Source organism: Dipodomys merriami, unplaced genomic scaffold (genome assembly GCF_024711535.1).
Source record: "Dipodomys merriami isolate MVZ:Mamm:240054 unplaced genomic scaffold, mDipMer1.0.p SCAF_5, whole genome shotgun sequence".
In the NCBI taxonomy this organism is placed as follows: Eukaryota; Metazoa; Chordata; class Mammalia; order Rodentia; family Heteromyidae; genus Dipodomys; species Dipodomys merriami.
In genome coordinates, this window is record NW_027206068.1 from 79,752,393 (window position 1) to 79,768,331 (window position 15,939).

Below are 15,939 nucleotides of genomic sequence, written 5' to 3' on the forward strand. Positions count from 1 at the left end.
GCACGCCCAGAAAAGGTCCATGATACCCCAGTTCCAAGATAACCAGCAAAAAGTCAGGACTGAAGGTGTGGCTGAAATTACAGTGCCATTGAGCAAGCAGCTGAACAAGCTTAAGGCACTGGATTCAAAGCCTGAAGCCAACCAAAAAAAAAGAAAAAGCTGCAAAGCAAAAGAAACACCAGAGGGGCTGGGAAGGTGGCTCAGTGGTAGAGCGCTTGCCTTGCATGCCTGAGGCCCTGGGTTCGATTCCTCAGCATCACATAAGCAAAAAGAAAAAAGCCGGAAGTGGCGCTGTGGCTCAAGTGGTAGAGCGCTAGCCTTGAGTGGAAGAACTGAGGGACAGCACCCAGGCCCAGAGTTTAGGCCCCACGACCGGACCAAAAAAAAAAAAGAAAGAAAAGAAAAGAAACAGCAGAGAAAGGAGAGCCTGCAGAATGAGAAAATCTCTGGCAGCTCTATCTCACAGAGGATTAATATCTAGAATACAGGAAAATAATCCATTTACCATGTAGGGAAATCCATAGAACAAACAGTAAAATCTTCATAAATAAGGACAGCCTCTCAACTGAAAGTGAAGTAACATATCCGAACGGGGGATAAGGAGAGCAGGGAAGAAAGGGGAATCTGCAGCAAAGAAAGAGATGGTGATGTTAAATATTTGTTAGAAAAATTAAGGAGACTTTAGTAAAAGGGAAACAAAGTCCTGATCGCAGGGAGGTGGGATTATCATGTGCAACAGTGTCAGGTGCAGAACCTATAAATGCGACAGAATATCAGAAATAGCTCTGCTTTTCATTGAGTCTGCAATCCACTCCAGCTGGCTCTTTGCTCTTTTTTTTGGGGGGGGGGGTCTGGTCGTGTGGCCTGAACTCTGGGCCTGGGTGCTGTCCCTCAGCTCTTCAGCTCAAGGCGAGCACTTTACCATTTGTGGCTCGCTGTTCTGAGAAGCTCATCACTCCGCGTAATAAACAGCTAACTGCTCCTGGATAAAAGCAGTGAGAGAACAGAATGAGACCTCCCCATTCACCAGGTGAGACTTCGATTCCAAATGCGTCTTGCCTGTGCATGTTGTACTTGGTGAGGTGCAGTGCACATTGTGAATATTGTGTTGTGCATAGTCTCTGTATGTGAAGTATGTTGTGTACATGAGAATACTGCATGTGCTTTATGTGCTGTGCATTGTACATATTGTTTGTTTTTTTCTTCAGGAGGTGTAAGTGAATTTTTATTGGGTAGGGAAGTTGTCAACTTAAACAGCAGCAAATGAAGAATGAATAGGAAATTCCCTGTTGTCACACACATGACCTCCATTAAAAAGTGAAACAGGGAGTATTTCAATTTGTAAGCCCTCAGCCCAGAAACAATCTAATACATCTGGATCCCTCCTAGAAAGGAGTACATAAGAGCATGGAAAAGTCGCTTTCTGAAAGGAAACCCCCAAAGAAGAGTAAGGGAGGGAATGTAGAAATAAGGAAGTTATATAGAACACACTTCAAGTTGTAATTCACTACATTTTCATATCTTCATAGTAATACAAAACACAGTCACTTGTAGAACTGGTTTAGATTACTTAAATACCAGGTACATTTTTAGTCCTCTACATAAGTGTCTGGAAGTTACTTATGTGTATATGAAATGAAGCTATTAATACTTTTCTACAGCAGTAACTGCACACGAGGAAGGCCAAGACAAACACAAATCAAGGAATGGAGTTTCCTTAAAGCTGCAGTGTGAAAAGACGATGAGTTGATTCCATACACATGAACGGGTTCCTCTGCTATAGGAAATCCAAGTGGAATAAAGAGTGGAGATGTGTAAAAAGGTTTCTTGAAGAGAAGGATTACACCCTGTTTGTGTTTAGTTTTCGGACCCTTCTGCCGCATCACATTCTTCTGCGCTCTGATGACCATAATGTTGTCTCTCAGCAACTGCATGATGAGGATGCTATCTTTGTATGGGTCTTCATTCAGCGTTATTAAGTTCTGCAATGGCCTCATCAAAAGCCATTTTTGCCGTGTGCAGGCAAGCTCAGGATTATCAAGAATCTCATAGTAAAATACAGAAGAGTTTACAGCCAGCCCCAGGCCGATTGGGGGTGTGGGTTGCATCTCTTTCTTGCTTATATCAAAAGCCTCTTGGTAAACGCCTTGGGAATTGTCTATCGTTTGTTTTCGATCATCACCACATGCAACCTCAGCAGGGTACGGGAAATAATCTTTCATTTTCAGATAGAAGACCTTAGCATTGGCTGTTAATACTTATCCAACAATTCCAGGACTGTGGTGCTGACGGACCTCAGCTCCAACTTCATTTTCTCCTGATTGTCCTTGATCAGCTGCAACTTCTTGTCGGAGGTGTCGGTCTTCTGCTGGATGCTCAAGATGACCCTCGAGGCGGCCCGGCAGCCCCCGAGAGCAGGTTGCGCTCCTCGTTGGACGGCTCAGCGCTCTGCTCGGTCACGGCTTTCATGCAGGTGGCCATGTTGTCATAGCACTTGGCCTTCTGGATGAGCTCCGTCTTCTCCATGGCGCAGGGGACTGCAGGCAGGCGGGCGGGCAGGCAGCAGCGACCCAGATCGGAGGAATCCCCCTTGAGAGCTTCCAGTCACAGTGGCCGCAACGTGAGTCATATCGTATGTTTTGTAGGTGTGTTGTGTGTAGTGTTGTCTATGAGTGGTAGTGTTTTATGTGTGTGTATGTATGTATTGTGACTATATTATGATGTTCACTGTACCGTGTGTATGTTGTATATGAGTAGGATGTCTTGTGGCATGTTGAAGTCAGATGTGTGCTGTGTTGAGTGTATAGTGTCATGCGTGTGCTGTGCGTGTGTGTGATGATTCTGGGATCCCAAGCCAGCCTGTTGTCTGAGCCCGTGGTATGTGGAGGCTGCTGCTTTCCTTTCTCACACACTGCATGAGACTGGCCTGCGCTCTGGGGTTCTCAGAAGTTTCTGGACAGAGAAGCATGCGTCCTCCGTGTGACCCCATGAGCCACGCATGTGCTGGATGCCCTTGCAACCCACTCAAGTTGACCTCGGCCAAAGGCGACTGGAAATAACACGGGGGTCGTGAACCTGGGCCTACAGAGCCTCCTCCTCCTCATACACTGGCCCACTGGGGTCTCGATTACATGAGTTAGTCCTCAAGCTTTGTTAAAACACTCTGCACAGTGTCAGACACAAAACCCATCATAGGGCTCTACTTACGTATAACTTATAATAAAAGAGCAAAACTGATCTGCAGGGCTGAGCATCTGGATCAGGGTACAAGTAACCTGGGAATCTGGCGTTTTTCTGGTATGGGCTACACAGGTACATTTAGTTTGTGACAACAGATCAAGGTGGAAAAGTTAGGACATGTGCCCTAACTTTTGCACTCATTATACTGCTGCCCCACTGCACTTTGAAGGAGGCCAGACGGGCCCTCCCTGGTAAAATCAATCTTAGAGGAATATGTAAGCAACAAACACATGACCTTAGGAATGACTACTGAGGGACTTGTTCTTGGACAAATGATGACATGCAGATATCACGAGCCCAGAGGTATGGGAAAGGAATGCCAGGACTTGCTGATAGAGGTTCAGGGGACAAGGAGGGCAGGATGCCGTTCCCGACGCAGGGTTGTAGACAGGCAGCGTGAGTGCCAACAATCACACGTGGCTCTCAGCACTATTTCTGGGGTAACCATTGTGCCTGTGTCTACTTTGCCACCAGGCACCTAAAGGAACGGAGAAGTCATGACTGACCCTCAGGCTGCCAGTACAATGTGAGACTCGGGCCCAACCTCATACCATGGGACTCACGCTACAACACAGAACACTGGGAATGTCTACAGTGAGCTGCTTTTCCAAGGTCAATCACACAGACACAGGGACAAAAAGTATTTCTTCTTTTAGGGCACGCTGACTAGCAATCAGTTCTCTAAGAACGTGACACTCAGCATGGGGTACACCTCTAATCCCCCCCCCAAAATGGAGGCAGGAGGCAGGAAGATGGAGCCCAACCTGTAAGACTTTCTGAAAACCACATCTGGCAATGAGTTAATTTCACCTTCACTCTGGGACAGTGGTTGTGGAGACAGACCCCTGGTGATAATCTTTCTTTGGCATTTTAAATCTGCTCCCCGGTTTCCAATGGGAACCAGCTGGATGCTTACTGAGGAGCCGGTGGAGCCTTTCTCTAGACATCAGTCTTTCTGGCATTCAACAGATTGACCAAAATGTATCTAAGAGCGGCTCTTTTTACACGTGGGTATTTATAACACTGAAGGACATACAAAATGATTTATATAAGCAGATGGGCACAGGCAGTCCTACCAGAAGAATTTGTGTCTGTCCAGTCATTCACCAAATGGCATGGCAGACCTTGCAAAGGCACATCGAACAGGTGCACAGGAACATCAAACTGTCTGAAAATGAAGGAATTCATAATGGCAAACACACTACATCAACTTAAGAAATTATCTGGCCCCACACTAAAAATCCCATTTCAAAAGAAAAAAAATCAAAGCACAAGTGAGCTATCACAAAAGTTTTATTGAATAAATACATGCACTGTCATGTAAAATTAGTTAAGCAAGATTTTAACAGCTCCTCTGCTCTTCTTTCCTTGTAGTAGGTCATCCAGCCGGGACTGAAGTAAGCACAGAAAATAGAATAAGTGCACAGCCCCCACGTTGACCTAAGGCATCAGCTTAGGTTTTTAAATAAGGACTGGTCTCTTGATAAGGATGACCTACATAAGGAATTCTCAGAGTGCACGATATAAATTTTGGTGAATACAGCTACAAGGCTTTTTCTGTTTTCATCTGACACTTGGAACAGCACTTTTGTACTCTAAGGCACAGGATAAGCAACCCGTGTTCCAGCCAGCAGACCTGCACTTCAAATTAATCAGAGTTAATACTGGTTTGGATCAAAGTAGGAAGTGAAGTTCCCTTTCTTTAGAAAAACCCATTACTGAGAACTAAAAACCAATTACTAAAGCCTAAAAGTTATACTCAGAGAATAGGTTGAGGTGTTTTCTGTCACCTGAATCCTGAAGTACAGAGAAAGGCCTTGATGGTAATTCACAACCTTCCCCATATAGTAAACAGAAAAGTGCATCTGTGAGTGTCTCTGTGCTCTTGGCAGTCCTTTCTCTTTCCCTTCTTTCTTCCTTTAAAAAGCATGGAGATGGCCGGGCGCTGGTGGCTCACGCCTGTCATCCTAGCTACTCAGGAGGCTGAGATCTGAGGATCACGGTTCAAAGCCAGCCTGGGTAGGAAAGTCTGTGAGACTCATCTCCAATGAACCACCAGAAATCCAGAAGTGGTATTGTGACTCCTGTGGTAGAGAACTTGCCCTGAGCTGAAGAGCTGAGAGACAGCACCCAGGCCCAGAGTTCATGGCGATGGCTACGGAGGCTCCGACGCCCCAAGTGGGTGGAGGGGTACCCAAGCCCTTTTCCTGGCAGCAGCTCCCCACCCGCTGCAGCTTGGCAACATGTGCTGCTACAGGGGATTCCTTTGGGCTCTAGGTCCTTAACTGCACACTCTGCCCAACAACCGCTTACCTAAGTATTCCATAGATATAATACCTGTCAACACATGAAGTACATGGGTACAAATCCCAGGTGAAAAATTTCAATGAATATATTTTCTTTATAGAAGCCCATCAATAAACTTGTTTTTCTTAAAGTCAAAGAAATCAATACTATTAATAAGCAACTGATTTAATAAAATACACCTGTTTCTTGTCTGCTATTAAGATGCCAGTTTCAGGAAGACAATGGTTCACAGCTGTAATCCCAGCTACTCAGAAGGCTGAGATCTGATTATTGTAGCTTGAAGCCACCAAGGCAGGGAAGTCTGTGGGACTCTGATCTCCAATGAACCACACAAAAAAAGGCCAGAAGTGGAGCTGTGTCTTATGCTAGAGTGCCAGCCTTGAGTGAAAAAGCTCAGGGGCAGCAGTTCAAGTCCCAATATTGGAACAGAACAGAACAGAGGGAGGGGGGAGAAAAAATGACCTCTTGATAAGGGAGGGAGGGAGGGAGAGGAAGGGAAGGAGGGAGGGAGGGAGGGAAGGAGAAAAAGGAGGAAAGGAGGGAAGGAAAGGAGGGAGGAAGAAAGGGGAGGTAGAAAGGGAGAAATGGAAGAATGGAAGAAAGGAAGGAAGGAAAGAAGGAAAGAAGGAAGGAAGGAAGGAGACAGAGGGAGCCTATATATTCCTATGCATGACATATTCAAAACTTCCTCTCTGAACCAGTTAGAAACTACTTAGATGAACATGTCAGCGGACAGGAGAGGGAGACCACACCAGTCCTACGATCACAAGCAATGTGTTGTGGAATGTAGAGTCCATTACAAACACACCTATGGAGCAAAGTGTAAGTTACAAACTAGATGGGGGGATCGTTTGGAAATGGCAGTCAGCATTCACCATAGGCACTTTGGTACATTTGGTCACATGAGCTACCCATAATTATTTGCTTCCAGCATGATGCAAAAAGAACATCTCCAATTTTCAGTGCAAAATTTTATATCTTGTAGGTGTATAGATAGTTCTAAATGTTCTCATGGTCAAGAAAGCCGCCTTCCTCCTACAGCTTAACGTCTACACAGCTTATAATGCTGCCATCTACAGAGCCCCATCTCACGAGAGGTTTCTGGGATTCTTAGGTATAAAACACCATGCTTTTTATCATCTAAAGAGAAAAATTCCAAAATAAAAATGTCATGGCAATATTCCAATAGGAAGGCCTGTTGTGGCACACAAGGAGGAAGCCCAGGGCTAGTGAAGAGCCGCGGCTGATGGGATGGCACCGGCAGGCCCCTGGGTCCGCGGAGACCCTGTGCCTCTGCGCAAGGGCAGAGCTCAGTTCCAAGGGGCTCGCACCGACAGTAAGGGGACACCATGTTGAGTGCTCCTCCTGGCCTGCCTCACGACCCTACAATGCAGCAGCGATGGCTCCTATCTGCACAGACAAGGAAGCTCTGGGAACATGACCAACAACCCCTGGCGACAAGAGCTCACCTGCTAGCACTGAAAGTCTGTTTTCATCTTTGTGTAACGTGTACACCTTTGCTCTTGAGACAGGGCTTGCTAGGTAGCCTCCTGAGAGCCGGCATTACAGGTTTGCATCACCAACCCCGCAGGTGTGCATCTTTGTACAATTTCACAAATCAGTTATAACAAGCAATGGAAAATAGGACATTTCTTTTTAAGTAAGACATTTCAGATAAATACATTATGATTTATAAAGCATGACAGTTTTGATACTTTGTATTACTCACCAGCCCTCCACTGACTTCTCAGTAACATTTTAAATTTGTAAAATGTTAAATTTTGAATCCTTTCTTTGATCATTTGTAATGGGCAGGAATATGCTAAAACTTAATTAAGATAATTATATTTCTATTTTCCCTTTTAAATATATGCAAAACAGGTCACTGAGAACTTTTTGCTGCACAGATGAGAACTTAACAAGCTTTTAAAGAAAGTATTTCCTTGATCCATTTTCTTCTGAATCCAAGCTAGTATGTAGATTATAAAAATGCAGTCTATTTACATGACCTAGTGCCCTTCAGTGATGCAGAACAAGGCAGTAATAAAGCAAGCTCTGGTCTGCTCCTCACCTGACACCCAGTACTGAACGTAACAGTACCCAGTGAAGCACTAGAGGAAACTCAGCAAGAAGTTTGATGATAGTATCTGCCAACCCTGCCTAAAATGCCAACAGGTTTATAAAATTATTACGGTATGAATAATTCAATACATGAGATTATAAAAAATAGCCTTGGTACATCTGTAAGAAGGTGTGTTCAAAGTCAAGGTGAGAGATACGCTGAGACAGACGCCTCACGTCCAGCGTGACTACGTCACCACCTGCGGCCCCATCCCATCTTCTGTGAGGTCATACCTAGAGAGCAAAGAAGAGCGTGGCAGACAGGGGCCAGGCTCCGGTGAGCCAGGCTCAGGGAAGGTGCTGGGTCATGCTGGGCCTCCCTGAGCGTTCCTCACACGTGGCCGGGGAGGGAATACTTACCACTGTGTCCAGCCCTTGGCAAGCTCTTCAGATGCCAGAGTGACCAACACCTGTGGGTCCAAAGACAGGGATGAGAAACTCAAGTCTTCCACTGCTTCTCCGACCTTCTCTGAATCTAGTCCTCTCCCAGTTCTTCAATCTTTTCAACTGTTAGGATTGATTTTATCTAAGAGAGACTTCTTGTATCAATAGTTTGTTTTTACAGTCGTGGGGCCTGAACTCTGGGCCTGGGCTCTGTCCCTCAGCTCTTCAGTTCAGGTGAGTGCTCTACCACTTGAGCCACAGCACCACTTCCGGATTTTTTTGCGTATGTGATACTGAGGAATTGAACCCAGGGCCTCATGCATGCAAGGCAAGCGCTCTACCACAGAGCCACCTTCCCAGCTCCATATCCAATAGTTTTGAGATTAAGTTATGCTGAGCTCTGGTGGCTGACATCTGTAATTCTAGCTACTCAGAAGGCTGAGATCTGAGGACCAAAGTTCAAAGCCAGCCTCACATCCAATTAAGCACCAAAAAGCTGGGAGTGGAGCTGTGGCTCTAGTGGTAGAACACCAGCTATAAGTGAAAAAGCTAAGGGACCATGGCTAATCCCTGAGTTTTCAAGCCTCAGTACTGGCACAAAAGAAAAGATTACATTATTATGAAGCATTAGATAAAGGAACTTAATGTGGATATCAGCAAATGTAACACTGTCATACTATGGTTTGTGCATGAAGTGCTTCCCTAAGGGCTCATGTGCTAAAGGCTCTCTGGCACCACCTGTGAGGTTTGAGGAAGTGGGTGACGCTTTCAGGCTCTGATCTGTCTCCAATGGACTAATCCACTGATGGCTTCAATTTTAATGGCATTAAGGAGGTTGTGGCAGGTGTGAGATGGGGCCTAGCTGGAAGAAACAGGTCCGTAAGGGCTTACCCAGGAAAGACAGTGATTCTGCCTTATTCATAGCTTTACCACATGTAATTTTGAGCATCACGGTAAAAAATTGGTAATATATTTTTAAAACCAAAAGAATTTTCAAAAATAACAATTTTTAAATTCTGCACGTACATTACACAGTTGTTGGTGCTGGGAATCTCTAAGTCAGTCCTGCATTATCATCAATTGTGTTTGAATTACTGTGTTATCTGCTGGGTGCAGAGTAGAAAAAAGGCAGAAGGAAATTGTGCTCCAGGACAATGGCCTTGTCCAGGACACGGACAATGGGGTGGGGGTGGGGGTGGGGGTGGGGGGATCTGCCAGAGGCCAGCAGGAAGAGGTCAGGTGACCTGACCTCCAGCCTGTGGCAGCCCCAGGTAAACAGAAGGAGTAAGAAGTTCTGTGGCAGGCCCTGTGGTTGCCTCCCCACGCTTTCCTTCCTCCCCTAAGCCACCAGGAGGAGGGCCTCCGAACACAGAGGATCAAAAAGATACCAGCCCACTGAAACTCGCTTACAGAGAAACTCTCCAGACAAGGTAGCCTGGACAGTTGAAAAGAAAACTCTTCTTTCAATTTTTGTTTTTCAGTTTATGCACTTGTTCATTTTTGTTGTTGTTTTTGTTTGCTTTATTTATATATGTATGTGTATATGTGTGGACATTTGTGTATATTCTGTTTGTTTTCTCTATGTTGCTTTTCTCCATTTAAAAGTGCAGGGCTGATTAAGTAGATGAATATCAGCACCTCGAGTAGGCTGTTTAGAGTACACGAGGGTTTTCCTTCATTAGAGTAGATCACATGATTTCTCTTTCCTTCTTCTTTCCTTCCCTTACACACATTCCCTGTCTTCGTTTCCTTCTTTCCTCTCCTAACTCCTCTATAATCTTTTATCTCTTTCACCTCTAGATCTTTCTGGAAACTATTCTTCTCCATTCCTGCCATACCTAGTACCCTAATTTTTCAACTGATAGTTAAGCTTTAACTCATTGAACTCTAATCTTGCACTGAATAGCCTTTACAAACCTGGAATCTAGATAAGTAAGTCACAACAAAAGATCAAACCATAAAACCCAGTCAACCAAGAACACAGAGAATAACCTATTAGAAGATCTCATACTCTCGAAAGTCACAACAAAAAGGTCTTCAAATGGGTAAAATCCATCAGAGAAATACAAGTATGAGAAATCAAGGAAATATAACACCCACAGAAAACAACCAGATAACAATAGAACAGACAGTGACCTAGAAGAAATATTGCAAACTAGGCTACGAAAAGACCTACTTTAGTTGATGAAATGATAGAAAGCTTTTACAAGGTATTTCGTGAACATAACCAAAGAATAACGGAAGAATTCATGGAGAACACAAAAAGCCAAATGAATTCCAAGAAATGGCAAAGGAGTCCAAAGAAAAAACAGTTAAAAGAGTTGCAGGAAGGTACAGACAACTCAATGAAGAAATCAGTACAAGACCTTCAATAGAGGGGCTGGGAAGGTGGCTCAGTGGTAGAGCGCTTGCCTTGCATGCATGAGGCCCTGGGTTCGATCCCTCAGTACCACATAAGCAAAAAGAAAAAAGTCGGAAGTGGTGCTGAGCTGAAGAGCTGAGGGACAACACCCAGGCCCAGAGTTCAGGCCCCATGACCGGACCAAAAAAAAAAAAAAAGACCTTCAATAGAGATAGAAGCCCTTACAAATGACCAAACAGAAGACAAAGAAATAACAAAGTAGAATTCTTCTACAGCAAAATAGAAGACATAGTAGACAGAGATTTGGGGCTTGAAGATAAGAGTAGATATAGAGAGAAAGGAGTTAATATATAGAACCAAGCCAAGAAACAACAAGAAAGGAGCTTTTAAAAACTTCAGGACTCAATCTGAAGACCTAATTTGTGGCTGAGAAAGAACAGGCAACTCCGGGGACAATTTAACAGAATTCTAGCACAGAACTTTCAGACGGAAGAGGCTTTTAGAATACCTACCAGACCACCGGTCCAGAGAAGAAACTTCTACTGCCATATCGTTATCCAGACAGATTGGTAGAAAACAAAGAAAGGATACTTAAAGCTTTTATAGAGAAAAGACTGATTACTTAAAAAAGGAAAAGTAGTCAAAATAACTGCAGACTTCTCAGCTGAAACTCAAAAAGCAAGAAGGGCTTGGCATGATGTATGCCAAACACGGAAAGTGAGCTACCAACCAAGAACACTCTACCCCTTCAAGCTTTCCTTCATAACCGAAGAGCAGAGAAAAACACCCCAGGACAAACAAAAACTGGAACAATTTACCTGTTCTTAATTTTGTGAAAAATGCACTTCCCCCAAAACAAATGCTGCCCAAAGCAAGGTAGAAATGACAGGGACCCTCTAAAGCAAAAAGGGCTTAATAATGTGCTTAGTGTAAGTGATAAAGTAAAAATTTTAGATTTGCTCTGAAAGGCAGCGTATTTTCAGTAGAAGTTGGGCAGCTTACAGGAAAAAGGACTCAAGCATCTGCAATACAGCACTGAACTGTGTGCATCCTGAGCATTCATGTTTTTCCCTCTTCAACCATGTACCTGTGGATGTCAAGGGCCTGTGTATCTTGTCCCAGGTCCATTTCTGTCTCTCCCTGCCTCTTGGCTTCCATGAGTTCAGAAGCGTTGCTCTGCCCTGCCACAATGTGGCTCCTGATGAAGATACTTTGCTTTACTGTGACCCAAGACTAACAGAGGCAAGTAACAGTGGATGGAAACTGTGATTCAAGATGAATCTTTCTTCCTCCAAAATGCCTATTTCAGGTATTGCTCACAGTGGCAAGAAAGCATTATAACTAACACAGGCAGCATAGCTGATGGGAGCTTTCTGTACTACTGCCGCTACTGACAAAGTAGTATCTACAATTCAAAGCCCTCTTCCCTAACTTACCTCTTACATGCACTATTAAAAGGGCACACAGTTTTACACAGAAGTTCAACATGAGTACAGACACCTAAAATATTAGTAGATAAAGCTTTTAATCTGCTAGATACTAGTAGCTAGAAGAACAGTGACAGTTGAAGAGATGAGCTGTTTGAGAATATTTTCCTCCATGTATTCCTTCAATGTAGTATTGAGCAAAGCCTTAAAAATTAAAAAATCGATATTCCTTCTAAACCAATTTCTAAACCGACTTCTAAATAAGTTTGAATCCATTTACATAGATCCAGGAACAGTGGGAGGTGTTCAATTTTTAAAGTATAGGAACCAATCAAGCACTCTTTTTAAACTTACTTTGCCAAGGAGCCCTTTGTCTTTGGACAAGAAACCACCACTGTTCTTTACCGCTACGTCCAGCGTTCTTCTCTGTACCTCAGGGAGTGAAACACTGAAATCAAAGCTGAAATGGGAACAGGATGTGACTTAAGATTTTCCATAATTATGTTCACTTTTCCTTTTAATTGAAAATGACATTTCTGCTTATGAAAGTACTCCCAACAGTATATTTGCTTCTTATAAAAATAGAGCTGTCCTGTAGTTTAAATAAAGATTCTGGTATGAAAATGTGGTTAATAAGACAGATCTGAGTTAAAGAAACTGAGACCAAGCTGGGCATTGTGATTTACACCTATAATACTAGCTTCCCAGGAAGCTGAGATATGAAGATCATGGTTTAAAGCCAGCCAGTAGGAAAGGCCATAAGACTCTTAGCTCCAATTAATCACTGGAAAACTGAAGTGGTGCTGTGGCTCCAAATAGTAGAGTGCTAGCCTGAAGCGAAAGAGCTCAGGGACAGCACCCAGGCCCTGAGTTCAATCCCCAAGACCAACAAAGAAGGGAAGGAGAAGGAAAAGAAAAGAGAAACTGGGGCTGGGAAAGTGGCTCAGTGGTACAGCACTTGCCTTGCATGCCTGAGGCCCTGGGTTCGATTCCTCAGCACCACATAAGCAAAAAGAAAAAAAAGCCGGAAGTGGCGCTGTGGCTCAAGTGGTAGAGCGCTAGCCTTGAGCTGAAGAGCTGAGGGACAGCGCCCAGGCCCAGAGTTCAGGCCCCATGACCGGACCCAAAAAAAACAAACAAACCAGAAACTGAGAGACTATCTGTAGGGAGCCGAGGCGAGACTCCGCCCACTTGGTGCTTGGCGGGACGCCTGGGCTGTGCGCGTGCACGAGCCAGGTAGAGTTCCCAGCCAATCCCATGACACCTGGTGACGGTGAAAGGCAGGCGACCAACAATAGAAAGACCCGCGTTCCGATTCTCCTATATAAGCGGCTGTGTTTCGGGTGCACGCTCTCTCGCGCCCAAGCTCTCCTACAACTAAAAGGCTCTCCAATAAAGCGTGATCTGAGAAGACTCCTGGTGTGGTGGTCGTTTTTCCTCGCTGGTCGAGTAGACGGTCACTACAACTGGTGCCAAGCTGCTTTTAAGCTGCCAGAGAACTGTGATATGAGGAATAACTTGTATACACAGGCAGCACAAGGAAGCTGGGGAGAGTCAGAAGCCCTCGTCCCATCAGACCGTAAATACTAGCTTCAGTTAAGTCAAACTACTCATGAAATTTACAAAAACCCAATGATATTCTTTTCAGAGATTTTTTTAAAATTGTTGTAGAAACAATATTAAAAAGTAGTTGTTTTCAAAAGTTATCACAAGATGTTGTAAGCTTATTTATGATGTTATTCTGAAATTATACATGTATCTCTAAATGGTTTTTTAAAAACTCTCTTGTTTTGTTTTGTTTTTTGGCCAGTCATGGGGCCTGAATTCTGGGCCTGAGTGCTGTCCCTCAGCAATTTAGCTCAAGGCAAGTGCTCTACCACTTGAGCCACAGTGCCACTTTGGGCTTTTTCTGCTTTGTGGTGCTGAGGAATCCAACCTATGCAAGGCAAGCACTCTACCACTCTACCACTGAGCCACCTTCCTAGCCCCTCTAAATTGTTTTTAAATTTCTAACATAGTATCAATACATACTACTCACCAAAATGCAAGTTCTTCAGAATCATCAATAATTTGACTTTTTTTTTTTTTGTTAGTCCTGGGGCTTGAACTCTGGGCCTGGGCGCTGTCCCTCAGCTCTTCAGCTAAAGGCGAGCACTCTAACACTTGTGACACAGCACCACTTCCAGTTTTCTAATGGTTTACTGGAGATAAGAGTCTTGGGGCTGGGAAGGTGGCTCAGTGGTAGAGCTCTTGCCTTGCATGCATGAGGCCCTGGGTTCGATTCCTCAGCACCACATAAGCAAAAAGAAAGAAGCCGGAAGTGGTGCTGTGGCTCAAGTGGTAGAGCGCTCGCCTTGAGCTGAATGAAAGCGCCCAGGCCCAGAGTTCAGGCCCCATGAATGGACCCAAAAAAAAGTCTCATGGACTTTCTGGCTTGGGCTGGCTTTGAACCATGATCCTCAGATCTCAACCTCCTTAGTAGCTAGGATTACAGGTGTGAGCCACGGGCACCCAGCCAATAATTTGAATTTTATTTAATCCTTGGTCTTCCTGTGAAGTGTTTGTAGTTTGGTCTGTTACATTTAGCACGTCTACTTGAGGTTCACAATATTGAAAATGTGGTAAAGGTTGTCCGTTTAATTTTTCAACAGAGCCTGACTCATATGCTTAGTTACTCAAAAACATTTTTCAGGCCTGTCCTTATCTGCTACACAAGCCTTTTCTTAGATGAAGAATCCGCCATACCTTTGATCAAATACAGGGTTTAATGTCTTCTTTGACACGTGTGTCTTCCTCCTTCCCGACCTCCTCTTGTCTGGTAATAAATACATGCGGACATAGGGGTCGGAGCCATCCTCAGAGAAGGCAATAAGATTTCTCATAACACAAACCAGAAAAGACTGATTAGAATTCAGAAAATGAGAATACCATCACATTTTCTTTAGTGCTGATTTCATGTTTAAACACCAAGCAGCAGCAAGGAGAGAGAGGCAGAGAAGCTCATTTGCCTGCTAGCATCTCTCCCAAATTCCCTTTCAGCAACTTTGTCAGAGGAGACTTTGGTGTCTACTTCCTGAGCCCAGGTTTGGAGGGATTCTACGTCCCTCTTCTTTGCTGCTAACACTGTCTCTTAGCCTTCTACTGTTTCACCCTGATGGGAACACATGAACCAGACTCTGTCAAGTGAGCCGGCACCCAGAAGTCCTGTGATGCCACTCAGGCCCTTCTGGCATGAGTCTGAGCTGACACATGGGTCCCCTACTGGACCTGCTTGGGCCATTTCCTCCACCTACACAAACCGGGCTGGCACAGGGTCCACTTCCTCTGTACTAGAAAGGAACACTGGTGTGAGCCAGGTACTGCCAAGCATTAGCCACCTCAGATTCCTCACTGACTAAGTGAACTGGAACTCCACAGGGTGCCAGCAGACCTATCTACATGATGTGGCCTCCACTGTTCCTCTTCTCGGTTATTACCTTAACAGCAAGAACATATAAGATGCTCCAAATTACATATCTAATTAAAGGCTATTTATATTATGCTTCTACATGCCACCAATTTTATTTTCCTGTTTCCAACAGGTTTTCATAGGCTCAACTCCTTATTTGTATCCTTTTCAACTGCTAATAAGACAAGTCAGAATCACAAAGAAAGACAAGAATCATGAGCAGCAGGGAAGCTGGGCGATTACCTGCAGGCGTGCACCACCACGATGAGCTTATTCCTTTGGGAGCTGTGCCGGATCGTCAACTGGATCTGCCCCAGCGGGGACTGGCCCAAGGTTGTCCCACTGGGAAAACAGAACAGAGATCACCAGCCTTCCCCTGACTGCCAGAGTGAAATGGTTCATGGCACAGTGTACAGGTCAGCTCCGTTCATTTATATAAAAAGGAATCAAATTTCCACAGATTTAAAACAACATTTGAAACTAGAGGGTTCAGTAACTTAGCGATTCAAAACTGACAGTCTTTCAGAGTGCCTAAAATGAAAATGACACGGAGACCTCCCTATTGTGGCCTCAATCCTGGGATCTTCCCTTGGGAGTGCCTGCCTTGCAGCCTCGCACCTGCTGGGCAAGCCATCTTCCCCAACTCATAT

At 44.5% G+C, this 15,939-nt stretch overlaps 1 protein-coding gene and 1 pseudogene across 2 annotated transcripts in view; both read right to left on the reverse strand.

Annotated features, from left to right (window-relative positions):
- Positions 1-1,537: 1,537 nt before the first annotated feature.
- On the reverse strand, positions 1,538-2,526 carry LOC138810189 (14-3-3 protein theta pseudogene; annotated as a pseudogene).
- A 1,989-nt stretch (positions 2,527-4,515) lies between these two features.
- Esyt2 (extended synaptotagmin 2) overlaps positions 4,516-15,939 on the reverse strand; it is a 98,824-nt gene continuing 87,400 nt past the window's right edge. For both annotated transcript variants that reach the window (XM_069997209.1, XM_069997208.1), the window contains 5 exons: positions 15,533-15,631; positions 14,587-14,718; positions 12,196-12,301; positions 8,029-8,078; positions 4,516-7,902 (listed from right to left, as the gene is read on the reverse strand). In XM_069997209.1, the coding sequence (XP_069853310.1) occupies positions 7,857-7,902; positions 8,029-8,078; positions 12,196-12,301; positions 14,587-14,718; positions 15,533-15,631 (433 nt within the window). In that variant the 3' untranslated portion in view covers positions 4,516-7,856. The remainder of the gene's footprint in view (positions 7,903-8,028; positions 8,079-12,195; positions 12,302-14,586; positions 14,719-15,532; positions 15,632-15,939) is intronic.